This window comes from Arvicola amphibius, chromosome 5 (assembly GCF_903992535.2).
Source record: "Arvicola amphibius chromosome 5, mArvAmp1.2, whole genome shotgun sequence".
In the NCBI taxonomy this organism is placed as follows: Eukaryota; Metazoa; Chordata; class Mammalia; order Rodentia; family Cricetidae; genus Arvicola; species Arvicola amphibius.
The window spans coordinates 64881829-64903940 of NC_052051.1; the positions used below are offsets into that span (position 1 = coordinate 64881829).

The window sequence follows — 22112 nt, forward strand, 5'->3', positions numbered from 1 at the left end:
CCTTCATGTGATGCGTGTGGAGGAGGGATGTCATACACATGCTGTGGCCTATGTGTAGAGATCAGAGGAAAACTTCAAGGAACTGATTCAGTCATTCCTTCCATCAAGCAGAGTGCAGGCTCTGGAGTGAGAACACATGGGTGGAAATCTGTTTTCTGCAAATTATTCTAAGTTAGTTACAAAGTTGTGATCAATAGCCTTGCTTTTTAACACCTTAAAGTCGTTGCCTAAAATGAGAATCTCTCTCTCTCTCTCTCTCTCTCTCTCTCTCTCTCTCTCTCTCTCTCTCTCTCTCTCTCTCTCTCTCTCTCTCTCTCTGTGTATGTGTGTGTGTGTTTGTGTGTGTGTGTGTGTGTGTGTTTATTTGTGTGTGGGAGGGGGTTGGTTAAGACAATGTTTCTCTGTGTAGCATTGTTTCCTTTAACTTGCTCTGGAGCCTAAGCTGGCTTGCAATTTAAAGATCTGCCTGCTTCTGCTTCCTGAGTTCAGGGATTACAGGTATGCACCACCACAACCTGGTAAGGATAATATTTTCTAAGAATGTCATTTAGTAATACTGTGATATATATATATATATATATATATATATATATATATATGTTTTGACCCATAATCCCTGCAGAAAAACAGATAGTGGTTAGCCTCTATAAAGTCTACTTCCTCTTGAATAATACTGTTTAATTTCTCTTTTATTAAATTTATTTTTTTAAAAAAACAATCTTTTATCAAGAAGAAATCAAATTCTCATTTGCTGATGATGATATGATAGTTTTCAAAATTGACCCCAAAAATTCAACCAAGGAACTTCTGTAACTCATAAACACCTTCAGTAATGTAGCAGGATACAAGATAAACTCAAAAATTCAGTAGCCCTCCTTTGTACAGATGAGAAATGGGATGAGAAAAAAATAAGAGAAACATCACCCTTCACAATAGCCACAAATAACATAAAATATCTCAGAGTAACTCTAAGCAAAGTGATATGGGATTGTCCTCTTTGTGCTGTGAATACCATTAATGAATAAAGACCTTAGCAAGGCAGAATTTAGGTAGGCAGGGAAAGCTAGGCTGAATGTTGGGAGAAAGAAGGATGGAGTCAGGGGGACGCCATGGAGCCGCTGCCAGAGATAGACATGCTGAAACTTTGCTAATAGGCCACAACCTCGTGGCAACATGCAGATTAATAGAAATGAGTTAAATTAATGTAAGAGTTAGCCAATAAGAAACTAGAGCTAATGGGCCAAGCAGTGATTTAATTAATACAGTTTCTGTGTGATTATTTCGGGTCTAAGCTAGCTGGGCAGCCGGGAACCAAGAGGCTCTCTCCCTTCTCCAATACCAAAGAAGTAGAAGACCTGTTTGATAAGAACTTTAAATTTTTGAAGAAAGAAATTTAAAAATACACCAGAAAATGGAAAGGTCTCCCATGTTCTTAGGTAGGTAGAATTAACATAGTAAAAATAGCAATCTTAACCAAAAGCAATCTGCAGATTGAATACAATGCCCATCAAAATTCTAGCAAAATTCTTCACAGATCTTGAAAGAACAACAATCAACTTCATATGGAAAAGAAAAAAATTAAACAAAAAACTACCAACTAGCCAAAACAGTCCTGTACAATAAAGGAGCTTCTGGTGCCATCACAATCTCTGACTTCAAACTTTACTACAGAGCTACAGTACTGCAAACAGCCTGGTAATGGCATAAAACAGACCAAAGGACCAGTGAAACAGAATCAAAGACCTGGATATCAATTCACACACCATGAACACCTGATAATTTACAAAGATGCAAAGAATATAAAATGGGGAAAAGCATATTCAAAAATGGTGCTAGCATAATTGGGTATCAACATATAGAAGAAGGAAAATAGATCCATATCTATCACCATGCGCAAAACTCAAGTTCAAATGAATCAAAGACCTGAACATAAAACCAACCACACCAAACCTCATAGACGAGAATGTGGGAAGTATTCTTGAACACTTTAGCACAGGAGAGTACTTCCTAAATATAACACCAGTAGTTCAGACACCAAGAAAATAAATAAATAAATGGAACCTCCTAAAACTGTGAAACTTCTGTAAAGCAAAGGACATGGTGTAGTGTGGAGCCGAGGGCTGCTTTCCTGTCCAGCTCCTAGCTGCCTGGCTAGCTTATACACAAACTGTATTCATTTAAACACTATCTGGCCCATTAGTTTCAGCCTCTTACTCACATCTTGATTAACCCATATCTAATAATCTGTGTAGCACCACGAAGTGGTGCCTTACTGGGAAGATTCTAGCATACGTCCATCTTGGGCCGGAGCCTCATCGCTTCTGACTCCCTGAGGAGAGGCACAGCATCTACTTCACTTAGGAGAGGCGTGGCATCTGACTGAGCCATCTACCTCACTTCCTTATTCCTGTTCTGTCTACTCTACCCACCTAAGGGCTGGCCCATTAAATGAGCCAGGCAGTTTCCTTATTAGCCAATGAGAGTCCTCCATCAAACATGGTCAACAAAACAAAACAGCAGCCTATAGAATGGGGAAAGATTTTCACCAACCCTATATCGGACAGAGTATTAATCTCCAAAATATACAGAGAACTAAAGAAACTGGTCATCAAAAGAACAAATAATCTAATTAAAAAAAATGGTATCTAGACCTAAAAAGAGTACTCTCAACAGATGAAAATGGCTGAAAGACACTTAAGGAAATGTTCAACATTCTTAGCCATCAGAGAAATGTAAATCAAAACAACTCTGAGATTCCATCTTATACCTGTAAGAATGGCCAAGACCAAGAACATAAATGACAGCTTATGCTGGAGAGGATGTAGGGTAAAGGGAACACTCTAGTATTGCTGGTGGGACTACAACCTGGTATAGCCCCTTTGGATATCAATATGGCATTTTCTCAGAAAATTAGGAAACAACTTATCTCAAGATGCAGCAATATCACTTTTGGGTATATAGCCAAAGAATGCTCAATCAAACCACAAGGACAAATGCTCAACTATGTTCATACCAGCAGTATTTGTCATAGCCAGAACCTGGAAACAACCTAAATGCCCTTCAATAAAGAATGGATAAAAAAAGATGTGGTTCATTTACACAATGGAGTACTACAAAACAGAAAAAAAAATGGCATCTTGAAATTTGTGGGCAAATGAATGAATCTAGAAAACATCATATTGAGTGAGGTAAACAGGACCCTGAAAGACAAATATAATATGTATTCACTTATAAGTGGCTTTTAGACATGAAGCAAATAAAAACCAGGCTACAATTCACAACCCCAGAGAACCTAGTCAACCAAGACCCTACGAGTGGCATACATGGATATAATTCACAAGGAGAGTAAGAAAAGACAAGATCTCCTGAGTAAATTGGGAGCACAGGGATCATGGGAGAGTGAAGAGGGGAGGGGCAAGAGGGGAAAAGAGCGTAGAAAAATATATAGCTCAATAAAAGCAATAAAAAAGAAAATAAAAAGAGAAACAGAGACACTCCAAAAAAGTAATTCATGGTAATAATAGTATTGGTCTATGACTGTGAAAGATGATTTCTAATAAACATTTTTCTTTTGTTAAAGACAAAACAAAACAATCTTTTCTCATTTTACATACCTATCCCAGTTCCCTATCTCCAGCTCCCTCTCCCCCTACCTTCTCTTCACTCTAGCCCCCCATCCACTCCCAAGAAAAGGTAAAGTAAGGTAAGGGATCAAGGGAAGTCAACAAAGTCTGACATATCACTTTGAGGCAGGACTGAGGCCTTCCCCACTATATCTAGGCTGAGCAAGTAATTCCTCCAAAAAGAATGGGCTCCAAAATCCAGTTCGAACACTAGGGATAAATTCTGATCCTACTGCCAGTGGCCCCACATACTACTCAAGCCACACAACTGTCACCCTTATTCAGTGGGCCGAATCTGGTCCTATGCAAGTTCCCCCACTATCAGTCAAGTCAGTGAGCTCTCACTAGCTCAAGTCAATTGTTTCTGTGGGTCCAGATCTGTTTGTTCATATTATCATTCCTCCCTCTCTTTTTTATTTCTTTTTATTAAAAATTTCTGCCTCCTCCCCGCCTCCCATTTACCTCCCCTTTTCCCCCTCCACTCCTCCTCCCTCTCCTGTCCAAAGAGCCATAAGGGTTCCTGCACCTGTGGGAAGTTCAAGGTCCTCCCCCCTCCATCCAGGTCTAGGAAGGTGAGCATCCAAACAGGCAAGCCCCCCCCCCAAAGCCAGTATGCGTAGTAGGATCAAAATCCAGTGCCATTGTCCTTGGCTTCTCAACTGCCCTCATTGTCTGCCATGTTCAGGGAGTCCGGTTTTATCCCATGCTTTTTCCGTCCCAGTCCAGCTGGCCTTGGTAAGCTCTGATTAGATCAGCCCCACCATCTCGGTGGGTGGGTGCACCCCTCGTGGTCCTGACTTCCTTGCTCATGATCTCCCTCCTTTTGTTCCTCATTTGGACCTTGGGAGCTCAGTCCAGTGCTCCAATGTGGGGCTCTGTCTCTATCTCCATCCATCGCCAGATGAAGGTTCTATGGTGATATGCAAGATATTCATCAGAATGGCTATAGGATCTGGCCATTTCTGGCTCCCTCTCCTCAGTTGCCCAAGAAACTAGCTGGGGGCATCTCCGTGGACACCTGGGAACCCCTCTGGAGTCAAGTCTCTGCCAACCCTAAAATGGCTCCCTTAATTAAGGTATATACTACCCTATTCCCATATCCACCCTTCCTACATCCCAACCATCCCATTCCCCTAAGCTGTCCCCATCCTCCCCTTCACACTTTTCTCTCTCCATCTCCCCTTACCTCCATCCCACCCCACCCCCAAGTTCCCAATTTTTGCCTGGCAATCTTGTCTACTTCTAATATCCAGGATGATAACTATCTGTTTTACTTTGGTATCATCTTCTTATTTAGCTTCTCTAAGATCATGAATTATAGGCTCGATGTCCTTTATTTATGGCTAGAAACCAATTATGTGTGGGTACATCCCATGTTCATCTTTTTGGGCCTGGGTTACCTTACTCAGGGTGGTGTTTTCTATTTCTATCCATTTGCATGCAAAATTCAAGATGTCATTGTTTGTTACCGCTGAGTAGTATTCTAGTATGTATATATTCCACACTTTCTTCATCCATTCTTCCACTGAAGGGCATCTAGGTTGTTTCCAGGTTCTGGCTATTACAAATAATGAACTGAACAGAGAATTCTCAACAGAAGAAGTTCAAATGGCCAAAAGACACTTAAGGTCAGGCTCAACCTCCTTAGCGATCAGGGAAATGCAAATCAAAACAACTTTGAGATACTATCTTACACCTGTCAGATTGGCTAAAATCAAAAACACCAATAATAGCCTTTGCTGGAGAGGTTGTAGGGTAAGGGGTACACTCATCCATTGCTGGTGGGAATGCAAACTTGTGCAACCACTTTGGAAAGCAGTGTGGTGTTTTCTCAGGAAATTCGGGATCAACCTACCCCAGGACCCAGCAATTCCACTCTTGGGAATATACCCAAGAGATGCCCTGTCATATTATAAAAGCATTTGTTCAACTATGGTCATAGCAGCATTATTTGTAATACTCCTCCCTCTCTTGAACTGGACTATGGAAGCTTGGTCCAATGCTTGGCTGAGGATCTCTGCATCTGCCTCCATCAGTTGATATATGAAGGTTCTATGATGAAAATTAAGGTAGTCATCAATCTGATTACAGGGGAAGGCCAGTTCAGGTACCCTCTCCACTATTGCTTAGGGTCTTATCTAGGATCATTCTTTTGGATTCCTGAGAATTTCCCTAGTACCAAGTTTCTGGCTGGTTCTTTTTATCTCTATATTTTGATGTCTTTCTTGTAAAAGACTTTTCTGAAGTGCTAGTAAATAACGACACTCATTCACTTAAAATTTTGGATTACATTTGTTTAGTGTGTGTGTGTGTGTGTGTGTGTGTGTCTTTTGGAGTCAGTTTTTTGCTTCCACATTGTGGGCTCCAGGAATTGATCCCAGGTGCCTGAATTGGCAGTAAACACAACACAACAAAACAAAAATGATACATGTAGGACACTTTGTGTGTATTGTCAGCTGGTTACCAGACCTATGGAATGGAAAAGATTCTGTACTTTGAAAAACCCCAACTCTTAGAATTTTAGATAGTGTTTTAGATTTAACAACTTCCCTTCAGAGTCATCTTTACCTCTGTTCGGCCTACCTTGTTATCTGCTGACTCAAAATAAATAGTTATGGTTCTCAGAATATACGCGTGTATACAGCATCTCTTCTTGGATCCTCCAAGTCATATTTTTATTGATCTGTGATCTGATAAGCATGTCTCAGCATTCTTTTGGAAAATTGTTATTCTTCAACCACTACCTCATGTTAGACTTCAGTTTAATCCTCCTCTGCTGATCTAGCTAGTTACTTGATTTCAATTATTTTTTGATATTTAGGAAACAGACCTGTACCATATGATGGCTTCTCCTTTGTCCTTGTCTCATTAGGTTTTATGATTCTGTATTAATACCCATTTGAACTTAGTTCTGGGAGATTCAGAAAGGATCTATCTGAATATGAATATTGCAAATACTTTAAAAAGTAAAGAAAGAAATTTAAAAAAACAAATAAAATTATATGAAAGAGAGAAGTTCATTTCTTGACATACTCATTGTGAGCTTAACCTTTAATAGCTGAACAATCTCTTCAGCTCAACGATCATTCTTAAACAGTATATAATAATGGATTCATTTTCCTACTTCCCCCATCAAAATGAACAACGGCTATATTCCAAGATTCTGTATTGCCAATGACTACAATTAGAAGGAAAACACTATAAAGTATTTTTGCTTGTTCATTTGTTTTAGGTTGTTTGTTTGTTTGTTTGTGTGTTTTTGGTTTTGGAGTAAGGTTCTCACTATGTGGCACTATCTACTTGAAACTCACTAGTAAAGAACTCACAAATACCCACCTGGTTACACCAAGTTAACCTGGTTACTATATGTGTGTGTGTGTGTGTGTGTGTGTGTGTGTGTGTGTGTGTGTGTGTGTGTTCATTGGCATCTTCACTCATATACTGAACCTCATGTTGGATTTTTAAGATTGCTGCTCTCTTTCATGGCCTTCATCTTTCTCCATATCCATTTTTGGAAGTCTGTCTTGAGTTTGTCTGTAATAGTACAATAGCAATTTTTACATGACATCTAGTTTGTAAGGGGAGACACATACATGTAGAGGTTCTTAGCATGCTCCTATATCTCAATTTCCTAGTCTTTTGTTGGTAAGATTGAGGTAAATTGCCCAAGTTCAAAGTCAAATCAGAAGCAACTATATCGGGTCATATGAAGATACTAGAAGAAATAGTCCATTTAGGATTAGTATAAAGATCTCTTAGTCAGAGTGGGAACTGGGATTGTTATGTAAAATGAGAAAAGATATAGTTTTTTTTAAAAAAATACAAATTAAAAAAATAAGAATTAAAAAAAATATATATAAAAAGCAGAATAACACTTTGAATTCTCCTTATTTTTTAGAATGATTTTCCCCAATTAAATCTTAGCAATCTAGACATTTTGGTCATTTCAAATATGATCTATATAGAGCTTTTATTGATCCAAAGAGATTTTTCCATGTCTGACTCTTTCCATAATAATGTGTATGTGTGTGTGTGTGTGTGTGTGTGTGTGTATACAATTTTTTCATTTATTTCTATTTTGTAACCTGTATAAGTTCTCTTTTACCTTTTCTTTGCAAGACTGAGAAATTTTCAAAGGCAGAATCTGGGATTTTTTGTTCATCTTATGTATGTCAATATTCTGTGTTTCTTATAGAATATCCTCGAACAGAATCAGAATGGGAAAACAGCTTTGCCTTGAAGATGTTCCTTTTCCAATTTGTCAATCTGAACAGTTCTATCTTCTATATTGCATTCTTTTTGGGAAGGTGAGTTAACTTTACACATCCTGCCATTGCCAGGAAGGAAACAAAACACAAATATCTCTGTTGCCAATTAGGTAATAGAAGCAGAGAATTCTTACCTCTGCCTTAGAATATTATGTAATAATTTTTGCATGTTTTCTTACTCTAATAACCTCTGACAGTTACTACCACTTAAATTTTGCACAAACACACACACATACACACATAAGAGAGACAGAGAGAGAGAAGAAAAACACCATGTTTGAGTTATCATCTAATCATAACTAATTAATATTTAAATTAGAAAAAAATAATTTCATATATCCCTGTTATGATTTCTTGATGTGTAAACCAGGATTTTAATTATTTTTTCTCCTTCAATCTAAAATTTGAGAAAAATAAAAGCACAAAATTGAGGAGCCCAGTTTGCTATTTAGTTAGCCCTTCATCCACATGGTCCCATGGGAACATTCAGAAGCTAGAAACAACTTGAACAAAACCATTCAGTACATTATGATGATATTCGTTAGCCTGGCCCACACAGTATTAAAATTCCTCATGAAAGAAAGTATTGAATATCATCAGATTAATATATCAGCGCTTTCTCTACTCATTGGTACTGAGTTCATTTTGCACTTTCTCCTTTTAAAGTCAGTTACTTTGATGTTGTTTGAGCACAGCGAACATCAACTGGAGGGGACAAATTGCACCAGTGAACAATTACGGCTGCCCACACAAGCACTCTGTGTGATGCGTCAGCAGGTGAACTTCACTTAATTGCTAATGAATTCAAACACTCTTTTACAGATTCGTAGGCCACCCAGGAAAATACAATAAACTTTTTGAGCGATGGAGACTGGAGGAAGTAAGTAATCCCATGAGAGTGGGTGTGTGGATGGGTATGGATACAGGCCAGCGACTGTGGGAGGTAATGGGTTGAGGAAGAAAGATATCCATGAGTGTTAGAGGCAAATTTTGGAAGAGAGCAGATTTTTGTGTTCAAAATGGAAGTAACTACATAAAAAAAGATGCTTTTAGACTTAAACGCCAATATACTGGCCTCTTTCCTGATTGTTTTTAAATCATGTTTTCTTGTTTGTATGTTTTCTATTTATAAGCTCCACAAATATAATCCCATAAGTTTACTCATTTTGGAAAAGTGTTTGTATCTATTGAGTGAGTTTCCAAATGTAATATGTTAGCTTTCCTTTGATGAATTGAAAATTCAGTCTAAAATAAAACATAAAATAAACTTCTGTGAACATGTCCTGAAAGTTCACATTCTTTATTGATTTACAAAATGTATGACCCAGAGAAACAAGATGAAGGGGTAGGTTCACTGTTCACTCATGTGTCTTCATGAGGCTGAAAGACTATTGCTCAAAAAGTCAGCTTTGTCATGCTTTAGCCAACACAAGGACGGGAAAGGATCTAACTAGTCACAGGATATCTTCCTTTGATTTTGGTTCCTTTGATAGCAAGCAAGTTGAGAAATACTGGGGTTTTTTATGTCTATGGTTATGATATATTTCTCTCTGTGTGCTCTTCCTGTTCACTTTCTGTGCTTATTAATTCATAAACTAATACAATTTGAATCTCCTATTTCAAATTGCCTAAAATTTTAATTTTTCCTTAATAGCTCATTTTAGAAAAATATTTAACATTTATCTAATGAAAATGATAAATCTTTTGTTTTGTTCTTGTTGTTTGCTTGGGACTTTTTGTTGTTGCTGTTGTTGTTGTTGTTGTTGTTATTGTTAGTTTGTTTTGAAAAAGAGTCTCACCATCCACAATGCCTTTGAACTAGCTATGCACCCGATAACTAGTTGAAACCCCTGGCCTTCTTGCCTCAACCTCCCAAGTAATGGGATCATATGAGTGAACCATTATACCTAGCTTAAACTGTATTTAAATGTATATAAACCATTCTCATTGTATTTATTAATAATTTCTTCTCAATTCTAGGAACATAAAATAACTCGTTTTTAATAATTTTCTAATATAACGACATTTTACTAATTAAAAACTTGCTTTTGTATAAAGAATCATCAAATATTTTCTACCAAATAGAAACTGCATATTTAATAGCAAAAGGAGACTCTAGATTTATGAACTCCTATTTTTATAATTGTCTATGTCTGGTTCTGTGTTTCCTGATCAGAATTTTGTTCATTCTCTCAGTCAAAATGATTTTCATGATTCCCTTGGAAAAATCCAATGAACAGATGTTGTCTTTAATATGAGGTTATAATATAGAAAGTGTTGAGAAAAGATTACAGAAGAAAAACGAAGGAAGAAATAATTCTTTTCTCTATTAAATAAAAAGTTCATCAAAACCACATGGAGGCCTCATTTATATTCTTTCCAGATTGTTTTAGAAATTGTCTCTATACATGAATGAAGCCTAAAACTTCCTCGGAATACATGCTTTACAATAAAAAGCTAGGCTCAAATGTTAATTACCCTTGCAATTTGTACTTTGCCCTTTATTCATGACTCATGACTATCTAGTTATCCATGCTAAATTAACAGCAGTAATGACTATGTTGCCAAATTATTTTTTTTCTAGTTCCCTTGATTCTTTTTTTCCAGTTTATTTATTTTTTATTAAAAATTGCCATCTCCTCCCCTCCTCCTTCCCCTTCCCTCCCCTCCCCTCCACCCATACTCCCACTCCCTCCCTCTCCAGGCCAAAGAGCCATCTAGAAATATGTCATGGCAGTCAGCCTTTGTCTGTCTTTGGCCACAGAATATTACAACTATAATGCTGGAGCCATAAGAGTGATAAATATCAGCAACAATTTGTGAAGATCCTCTCATAGTCTAAGGTTGTGCTTGTTGCATTTTGTAAATTAATGTTTACCTATAAATAATTTGGCAACAAACACTGAGTGCATAATGAATCACAAATCTATATAGGCTTTTACAAAGTAAGACTTTGAGGGTGAGGGGGAACACTAAGACCTTTATTAAACCTTAGATTCCCCAGACGTCTTGGTTTTATTTTCAGTTTATTTTGTTCTGTTTATTCATATAACTGTTAATTTATTTTTGTTGATATTTATGGCCAGGAATTATGCCCATATCCAACAGAAGCCTGGTCACCCTGCTCATTCCCTTTGTAACTTAAAGCTTGCTTCTTTCAAAAGGGATTGACTGAATTAGTTAGGAAGCCTAAGGTGGGAACAGAATGGCTATAGCCACTTAGATGCAGATTGATGCCCTTTGAGGGGCTATCACTACCATTAATGTTGTTCAAATGCATGTTATTATTCTTAATTATGAAATTGTGGTAAATCTTCATTAATCATTGAAAACTCAAGAAAAATAAGTATAATACTAATATCAGTAAAATGTCTCATCATCCTCCACATTTTCAATTACAGATAAGATATGTGTTGGTTATATTTACCATCAAAGAACTGAATATTTTAGGAAAATAATAAAATTACCATTGTAATTTATAATATGCCTTAGAAATCTACAATTATAGAGAGAGTCTGAAAATTAAGGATAAGTATTTACTCTCAATTCCTTCACATAAGAAGCGAGTATGAGCTCAGGGTTTAGAGCAGGTCTCTAATTAAGGGTCTTCAAAAGACAGTCTCATTGACTTATCTGATACATTAGTAATCATGAAGAATAGGATATAATCATAAATGAACAAATGTTTTGCCCTTGAATTCTAATGTCCTATTTGCTAGAATTTCCCACCCAGAGAAAAATTGTATCTGGGAATTTCAGCTCCTTCCTTTTTGAAATGGTAACGGGAAGAGGTAGCACAGTATTTTCATATGTGAAATTAAATTAAATTATGCATTTCAAATAAGAGGCACAATTGATAGGAATCAGTATAAAGAAAAATGATACAGTTTGTCAAGATTTAACTACATTGGATTTGTGGCTCTCACTATAGTTATGCGATATCTCACAAAAATATCATATAAATCCATTATTAAATTGTTTTAAATTGCTGACATTTACCAAGCACTTACTAAATACTGGTATATTACAGAAATTTTTATTAAGTGCTCTTTCTATACAATTTCACTAAATCCTCATAGCTATATTATTGCTATATTAATTTTATAGATGAGTGAACAAAAAAACAGAAAAGTTTTATAATTTACTGAAAGTCACAAAATTGATGAAAGTATGATGCAAATAAAATTAGCATTGCCTCAAAATCTTGCTTTGATCATTATTTCCAGCCACCACTGGGATGGGATTGAGCATAACCTTGAACATACCTTTTGCTGAGATTACCAATGACTGGTTCACATATTGAGATGGGTTTAGAGTGAAAATTCTAAAGTAGGTGAAGCAAAGGGACATGTAGTCTGACAGTCTTGTCCAGGCCCTAGCTTCCTCAAAGTAGGTATCATGACTAAAGATACTCAGTCTCCTTCCCACCTTCCCCACACACATTCTCACCAAGAATGAGAAAACATCTCATTCTTGCTTAGGTCTTGCTTAGGTCAGTCATTGATCCATGACCGAATATATATTCTAAGTATGAGATTTTTTTCTACCAAATGAAGTTTAGAGCATTTAAGCACTGGGTTTAGCCATTACAATGTGAATTATATAAACTAACAAAGGCCATCATTTCTTGTTGTTCTCTATAATAAAGATAAAGATATTTATAAATCACAAATTTTTCAAGGCTCAATTTTAACAGAAACATTGTTGACTTTTTATTTTGACTTCAACATATCCTTTACAGGAATGATTCAATCCTATATCTCTCATGGTTTTCTTTCTCATAATACTGTATGTGTGCCAAGCCTACATTCCAGCACAACTGACATATTTGGTAAATAAAATTTATCCTTAACATGAGACAAGAGTAATTCTTCCTCAGACTCTGAGCAAGTCAATTTGCTTCCAAGTCTCTCTACAAAAATAGAGAGCCACCTAGTTGAGCTGTGATTGTCCCATGTATCTTAGTGATTCAACTTCAGACATTCTATGGAACACATGCATGGTATAAAGTGAGGAAGAAGTCAGGGGTCATATGTTCATGTTAGAAGGAAGAGGTGACCTGGAATTATTGACCCTGAGCCCTGGTATGTCATGAGCATGGCCATGGGCAAACCTACTCTCTGGCTCAGATTGTTGATCTACTGGGCTAGAACAGGAAAAGCAGGCTCTTTTAAGTCTTAATTATTCATTCCTTTTGAAGTCCCACTAGTACCAATTTGACAGAAATAGAAACTATGATCAAAGCCATAGGAACCCCCATTTTTATGAGCAGGACCTGATCTGATTTCTAAAGATCCAGACCCACATTTTCCACCTGAATTGCCTTTATAGTTCAGTTCAACGTAGCACATGTTAGTTGTAGTAATCATTTAAATCATATTTCTGTGAGTGACTGTGTGTGTGTGTTTTTGTATGTTTCATACTAATTTATTGAATCCAAACAACTGCGAGAAATTAGGACAGAGAAGAAAATTTTCATAAAAGTCCAGGCAAGGAGACCTACATGATCTAGTGATTTTTATATCACTTGAGGTTATAAAAATACTGTCCAGAAGAGAAGAAAGTGGGGAGACAAGAAAGACATGCAATGCTGTATGCTGATTGCCTTGTTCAGCAGCCCTTGAGGAGAGGGAGGAAATGACAATGGTCATCACCATTTGCAACACACTATTGTTAGTTTCTTAGCTTTGAGCTGAAAGGGGAGTAATAGAGATCTTAATAAAATGTCTTAATTTTTTCAGAAAATCTAAAATTATTTGGAAATAGAAAGATCTAGAAACAAAATCATAAACACTGTATTTCCTAAATACCTTATTGTATATAGATGTAGAACATTTGTTAGCATTCATCATATGCACCCATGATTGACAGAAACAGCAAGTACACACTGACAGCTAGCCCAAATTCCACCTTGGTTACTGAAAATGCCATTGTATCTTGTTTCCACTTTTTTACATGAAAAAATGTGACCCAGATGTAAAGTTTACCTTGCAATTTAAAGTTGGAGATATTTGAAGCAGCTTGGGACACACAGAGAGAAGTAGAATCTTTGTGGTGGGGAGCAGGAAACTTATGGCTCTTACTCTTCTATTTTAGTGCCATCCTAGTGGCTGTCTGATAGACCTCTGCCTCCAGATGGGAGTCATCATGTTTTTGAAGCAAATATGGAACAACTTCATGGAGCTGGGATATCCGTGAGCATGCTATCTTTAGACGTGTTTTATATATAGTTATGTTTTGGGGTTCGTGAGCAATGAGATGGTCGGTCAGCTCCCACTCTGCTCCTTACTAAATGTATAATTTCCTCTCAGTTCAGCCTTTCTGAGCCTCAAGTTTTACATCTTTAAGAAAAAATAAATGGTTAGATCAACTTCAGGACCAGATGATGGGATTAAAGGAACTAATGTACGTAGAATACTAGTTCGGTTTGTTAGCTACTTTTAAACATTAGTAAAACAGAATCTTGAAAAGAAATTCTCTGTTGTCTTTGAGCTGTCAACAGTTATAATGTGATAGTAACATTATCGTTAAATAAAAAGGGCCTCCTTTCTTTCCAAAATGGAAAATTCAAACAAAAGATGTTTGACAGAACAAAGTTTGACAAACATTTTATGATGCCTTCTTTACCTCCCCTCTACAAAAATCATTAGAAGCAAACTGGTGTGATAATATCCTGTGAGGACATTTTCATATGAAGGAAAAACTGATTAGCTGATTCATGATATATAGATTTACTCGTTGATTAATGATATAAAAAGGCTTACTCATCAAATTTTACTTTCATTCTTTTTTCCATGTCTTCCTATGAATGACCTTCGTGAGCCACTGTCCTAGTGGTGGAGAAGTCCTATTAACACAGCAGCATGATGAGTATCGGTTAAGCTATGGGGAGACTTAGAGCATGGGTTCAGAATGGTCTACTCCCGGTCTGAATTTTTTCTCTGTTACTTGCTAATTTTGGTTAGAGTTTATGTCATCTCTCTGATATTTTTTTTCACTTGTGAAACAAGAGATTTGCAAAGACTAAATGAAATGACCCAATATAATTTAAATTTTAAATAACAAAATGCTTTAGAGGAATGTATATTATATACAAATGTGAATATCTAATATATTTTTATAAATATATATGTATAGGTTATATAACAGACTCAATAAAATCTCTTCTACATAAAGCTTGCATGAGGAATAAAAGGCTAGAGTCCCTCATGTACTTGCTATGTTCCTTCCTCTCCTTTTGCTATCACTCTAAAATGTGTGGTATAGGAGGCATCATATAAACACAGCTAAGGAAATTAGACATCAAGTGTGGGGCATAGGATTTGACCTGCCATGAGCACTTCATAAATTTCAGCAGGGTGAAATTGTGGCGATTGTTGAACAGAAATGGATTCTTTGTATCACCATCATATGTGATCTTCTGTGTTCATTGTTCATGTCTGACACTGACTGTAAACATGGCCTCACTCTGATGGTAATCTTGGATCATGGATGTCAAATACTGAGCGAAAATAGCAAGATGGAATGGATCACCAAAGCAGTAGTTTTCAAATTTTAAACCATAATTTTCTATTCAGCTAAAACCTTAAGCAAAATCAATACAAATAAAATTTAAATAAGCAGATCTGTGTCAATTCTAACCTGCCTCCCCTTTCACATCTCTGTGGGATTCCAAGGGCAACCTCCATGGGATATTGACTGGAGCACTGCTTCTTCCAATGGAATCTGAGTCTCCAATACCTAAAATTAAGCCTTAAGTTCTATTAACTGAACTGTGAAATTTTCTGTCATTCTAGAGTATCCTTTTTCAAAGTCTTAAATAATTCATTATGCAGAAGCCCATCCCAGTGCATACCAAGTTTTCACTAGACTTCATAGTATCATGAACATTCTCAGGCCAGTGATAGAGAATTTTCACTTGTTTTCCAGGCCCCAGACAATGATTCATGTAAGCAAATCCATTGATGATATTTTTCCTTAACTATAGCAGCAGAATGTTATCATTAGTGTTCAAACTTTTCATGTGTTTATAAACTCTAAGAAGTTAAGTGCCAAGATGGAGACCAGAACGTACGACTCTTGCAACCTCATGTAGACCCGTTATTCTATGCAGAATGTAGTGATAAGCAGTGGGCCGTGTTCCCGCCGCCCTGCTCCTGGCCGTCTGGCTAGCTTATGATCAGAAATAAAAACACACAAATTGTATTCATTTAAGCACTGCCTGGCCCACTAGTTTCAGCCTCTTACTCACATCTTGACTACATCTAATAATCTAATAATAATCTAATAACCCATATTAATAATAATAATAATCTAATAACCACGGGTGGTGTCTTACCAGGAAAGATTCAGCATGTCTGACCTGGCGGCTGGCTCCATCGCGTCTGTTTCAGAGAGGAGAGGCATGATGATTGTCTGAGGCATCTGCCTCACTTCCCTCTTCCCAGCATTCTGTTCTGTCTACTCCACCCACCTATGTTCTAACCTATCAGGCCAAGCAGTTTCTTTATTAATTAACCAATGAAATCATCAGATAGATAGAAGACACACCTACATCAGCAGAACATAATTTTATTCATAATCACATGAACAGTTTAAAAAACTGATAGAATATGAGCAATGAAGGACTCAGGCCTAAAGACAATGGGCAACATAGGAGTTTTTACAGGGGGAGGTAGGAGAAATGAATTTAGCTTAGTCAGTATCAAGGAATGGCTCAGTTTCCTGGCAATGATTTAGTATCTAATGTTTGGAGGACTTTAAAGAGTTCTAGAATGATAGGATTTAGTAACGTTCACTAAATCTTTTTAAATTTGACTTTATAATTTAAAGATTTAAAACTTTGTAGAGTTTATATTTACTTCGTTTACATTTGTTTAAAAATTAACACCACTATCTTCACTTCCAAGAATACTTGATATAACAATAGATTATTTGAAATTTGTTATTTCTTAGTAAATATACACATTTTCCACAGATGCTTTAGTAACAGTTCACATACCCTTGGTCTGCTCTCTGATGCAGGTTAATCCAAAACTGGTGGTCACGACATAAAATCAAGCGGGGAATACAGGATGCTTCTATACCACAGTGGGAAAATGACTGGAATCTTCAGCCCATGAATATTCACGGACTGATGGACGAGTACTTAGAAATGGGTAAGGAGAGGCTTTTCTGCGGGACCATGTGTCCTCGTTAATATTACTTTGTCTAGTTAACATGAGCTTTGGTTTCAGGAAAAATGGCAATAATGACAATACTCTCCTTTCGCACTGATCATTCTGAAACACAAGAGAACCACATCCTAACAAAATCAGAGGTCCGGAGCATGCCGTGTTCACTCTTGCAGACATTACAGTCAAGAAGCCATGCTATCTAGTTAAAACGAGGTTGTTCTCACAATGAAACCTCTAGTTTTTAAGCTGTATTCTTTTTGAGATACAGTCTCCCTGTGTACTTAATACCGATCTTGAACTTGATGAATAACTCAGGCTGGCTTTGAACTCAGCATCCTCCTGACTTAGTATCCCCAGTGATAGGTTTATAGGCATGTATCACCAAACCAGGCTGTTGAGCAAATATTTTGATGAAAAATAAAAAAAGCTAGATCAACTCTTCGTAAAGAAAAATAGTATCCTCTCAAAGAAAGTCACAGTTATTATAAAATAATATTTTTATTAATTCTTTAATATTTTCATACAATATATTTTTGCCGTATTCACTCCACAGACTCTTTTCAAATCCATCCTTTCTACATTCTAGAAACCAGTCTGAATTTCTGGAAAAATGTCATTAATTTATAGTAAGAAAACATGGATTCCCAGACCAGTTGTTGACATATTTTCTGACCTTCAATATCTTGATCTACAAAAAAGAAGACAGGGTAGTGTACTGGAGATCATTTGTGTCCCTGCCAGAGTCTTCAGGAAAATACGCCTCTTTGCCTGTATTTCTGATATTTTTCCTCCCCATTCACCCTTTTCTTCCTTTCTCCTACTTCCTTTCTGTTTAATTCCTTTGCCATTATTCTCATATTATATGTGGGCAGGAGGGGGAAAGTGGATGTTAAATATACCCTTATATAGATAGAGTACAAGTTTTTAACATTCTCTAGACATCTACTCTTTCACATAGGAACCAAAGTTTCTTCAACTATAAAAATAAGAGTGTTTACTGGGCAGAGGTATTATTAAAGGTAATTCATCTAATGTTCCTTACTAGCACAGTGAGGCACTCAGTAGATTTTACTGTGTGTATTTACAACTCCCTAATGTTTCTGCCTTACAGTTTTGCAATTTGGTTTTACCACCATCTTTGTTGCTGCTTTTCCTCTGGCCCCTCTTTTGGCTTTGTTAAACAATATCATAGAAATCAGACTGGACGCATATAAATTTGTGACCCAGTGGAGGAGGCCTCTGCCAGCCCGAGCAACTGACATAGGTAAGACTCAATTTTCCCCACTTTGAAATAGTGTGTGCAGTATCTCTAATATCTGTAGAGTGTGCGGACTACAGTTTTTTTTAAAAAAAAAATGTAACAAGGGGCTGGAGAGATGACTCTTCTGTTAAGAGAGCAATTGTTGCTGTTTCCAAGGACCAGAGTTCAGTTCTAATCATGAGCACTGGGTGACTCACAAGGCAATCGGATGCTCTCTTCTGCTCTCTGCAGGTTCCCAGGTGCGTGAGCACACATACACAATCAGTAATACAATATGACAATTTCATATTAAAAAATAATTGGTGTACAGAAATGTAGCTCAATATAAAACTGGAAACAGAATATTCTTTCCAAAATAAAATAAATCAGAGATTTTTTTTTCTTGTTCACTTTTATTCACCACCCTTATTCTTTCTCTTACCAGGTATCTGGCTTGGAATTCTTGAGGGAATTGGCATATTGGCTGTGATCACCAATGCATTCGTAATTGCCATTACATCTGACTACATCCCACGTTTTGTCTACGAATACAAATATGGCCCTTGTGCAAATCATGTAAAACAGAATGAGAAGTAAGGTCAAAATTTATATGTTTTTTTTCTGATCTATCTTATAGTCTCAATTAAAAGGAGAACATATTGGGAAATTTGTTCTCTGACCATTAAAAAGTAATGTTTCTGGTTATTTTGTTTATAATGTGTTTATTAGATGAAAGCAATTGAGCCTAAGAACAAAACATGCTTTCTACAACAGCTAATTTTAGAGTCTGTTTTTACTTGAAACCATGTCAAAGTGCTAAGAACATTCTAATGCTTCTAGAAATGTTGAGTTCTAAAGCCTGAATAGATGCTTCCGACTCAAACCAGACAAAGCAGTGTTGTTGCTATGCAGATAGGAAAGTGAAGCCCATAAAAAAGGGAACAAAGACAGACAAAAGTGAGAAACAGAACCTTCAAAGTCTGTCATCTTAGTGCCTAGACATTTTCAGGAAGCATATAGAGTCAGGCATCTGGCTGATGCAGAATCGCCTCCCTTTGTGTGGTTAGTGTTTTTCATTTAAAACTGAAATACATGCTTCAAAAGGGTAGCCTAGCAACCTCTACAGTATTTACCCTTTTAATTTGGTTTAGTTTGATTATTGACATTTTAATTCAAACATTTCTTTCAAACCAGGAGGGAGGCTGTTTTACCCACTGTGCAATTCTTAGCAGAACATGTGGTCTTTAACCAACTGATTCAATGACAGCTGTCTTAATCTATGTATTCTACTAACAGTAGGTATCTCTAGACTTTGCCTGCTGTCCCCTGGGAAAAAAATAGCTGGATATAGAAAACCACTTTAGGCAATATTTATTATTTCAAAATGTTCCTTTTCAGAAGATGTTAGGGGACAATTCACAAGAGAACTGCCTATAGAGAACTGGGCCACCTTAAAAAGCTTTGTACCTAAATATCAGATAAGAAAAGCAGAAGAGTGAGAGCAGCAATAGTTGTGGATAGAGATCATGGGCAACAACAGATGGAGCATTGCTTTAGGGTAGCATTAACTCTTAACTGACTACTGGCAAGCTGAGCCCCGGGAAAGCCCTTGAACACAAGTGTCTCTTCTTTTGTGAAGGAGCAGTAATAGAAGCATTGTACTATTGATTTTTTTTTTTTTTTTTGGTCACTCAAGGTTGAAGAAATCTTTTTTTTTCTCATTTTTTTATTCAAGATTTCCATCTCCTCCCCCTTCCCTCCCCTCCCTTCCACCCATACCCCCACTCCACCCCTCTCCAAAGACAAAGAGCCATCAGGGTTCCCTTCACTATGTTAAGTCCAAGGTCCTCCCAGCTCCCCCTAAGTCCAGGAAGGTGAGCAACCAAACTGACAAGGCTCACAGTTTTGAACAGGTCTTGAGTCCTTAAGAGATTTAAAGGGATTCAATGTTAGACACCTTAAATTTAAATTCCAAATTTGTCATTTGAAGTATATATATCATCTTTATGACATGGTTAATTCTTTTTTTCTCATTTTTTTTTATTAAAAATTTCCATCTCCTCCCCTCCTCCTCCCCCTTCCCTCCCCTCCCTTCCACCCATACCCCCACTCCGCCCCTCTCCAAGCCAAAGAACCATCAGGGTTCCCTTCACTATGTTAAGTCCAAGGTCCTCCCATGTTTAATTCTTAATAGTCTGTATGATTATGAAATGGTGTCTGAGAATTCACTCAATGTAAATATAAGGTTGTTTGAATATCAGTACTGAAAAACAAAAATGCCGCCTTTTGTTAATGCAAAATGATCTAGGAGCAGATTTTAAGAATTTGAAAAGTCTAATTCAATCACTTCTCAATCTTTTGGCTAAGATCAAGTGTGGAATACACAGATTTGCTGTCTGGTATGACTTGCTGGTAATTTTATTGCCACCTAGTGGTGGTTGAAAATTCTACTGAGTTTACATTTAAGAACCTGCCTGTCCTTTGGAGGGCACCTGGCATTTCCACATTCAGTGACCAATTTCAGGTGTTGACCAAATTCAGGCAAATGACACTGTTTTTCTCTGACTTAAACATCATATATCAAGAGGGACATGTGATTACTTAATAATCTGCCAAACATACTTAGCAATAAAATTGAGAAAAATCTACTCAAATTAGAAATTTTCAGAGCAAGTCATGAAGAGACAGACAGTAGTGGATAAAACAATATTGAAAAGGAAACATTTGACCAATGCTACAAAATATAGAATGGACAAGGAATACAGTTGCTATTGTTCCATTGTGACTAATATTTCGAATGTAAGAATGTAATAGACACATACTTGAATTCAGATTTTAACAATCATCTTTCCTAGGAGAGTATTTCTCAATGTGTAGTCTGCAATCATCCCTCAGGGTCTATAACTTTAACACTATATTAAAATTATTTATTGTTCTATTTATAACAGCATTATATAATATATATTGTTTATTGATTTATTGTGTGCATGGGGTTGCCTTGTGAAGGTTAGAAGACACGTTCCGCTATTTTCCTTCTAACACATGGGTCCCAGGTATAGAACTCAGGTCTTCAGAATTGACAGCAAGCAGGTTTGCCTGCTAAACCATCTCCCCAGTCCACATTAACACTATGTTCTCAGTAACACTGAGACTTAATCACCCTTCAACTTTTTGCATTTAGATTTATGGTACAACAACAATTGTGGCTAAAGATCTGCTTGGATTTTTGTAACTGTGACTATTGGCGGCAAATGCCATGGTTACTAGCTATATTCTCAACCGCTATTTAATCACCTTAAAAATTACAAAGAGAAAAGCAAAGGGTCCTTCACAAACATTAATAATTGTTAATTTTACAAAGTTTGCAAATTTTAATACTATGTGTAGAAAGTGTCACACTTTGCTACTCACCAAAGAATGGCATATGTCTCCAAGAAAAAATACTCTGTAATTCTTGGAGTTGAAAGACAAAAGTCAGTACCAAGAATAAATAATAATAACAAAACTATGTTTTTCCAGACTCTGGAATTTAGCATCTACCCTTTTAAGATGTAAAATTTTTTAAAAAATCACCTGACACTTTTAATTATTATATTGCCTATATTCAATGTACAGGATGTTGGGTGATATAAGAACATTTTAATAGAAATATTAAAGTGTATTCCCTTCATTGCCACATATACTAGTTCACCTCTTAATAATCCTCACTCTCTAGCTAGCCAGTTTGATTTCTGTTTTTATGTCACAGTTACATAATTTTATGTGTCTGTCTAAAATCTAGAAAACACACATGAGAGAAAGCACA

At 36.6% G+C, this 22112-nt stretch overlaps 1 protein-coding gene across 1 annotated transcript in view; it reads left to right on the plus strand.

The window, feature by feature from the left end:
* Ano3 (anoctamin 3) overlaps positions 1–22112 on the plus strand; it is a 306732-nt gene that overhangs the window by 280698 nt on the left and 3922 nt on the right. The window contains exons 20-25 of the mRNA XM_038330758.1: positions 7819–7930; positions 8714–8771; positions 13988–14085; positions 16916–17049; positions 18179–18331; positions 18753–18900. Coding sequence (XP_038186686.1) covers positions 7819–7930; positions 8714–8771; positions 13988–14085; positions 16916–17049; positions 18179–18331; positions 18753–18900 — 703 coding nt within the window. The remainder of the gene's footprint in view (positions 1–7818; positions 7931–8713; positions 8772–13987; positions 14086–16915; positions 17050–18178; positions 18332–18752; positions 18901–22112) is intronic.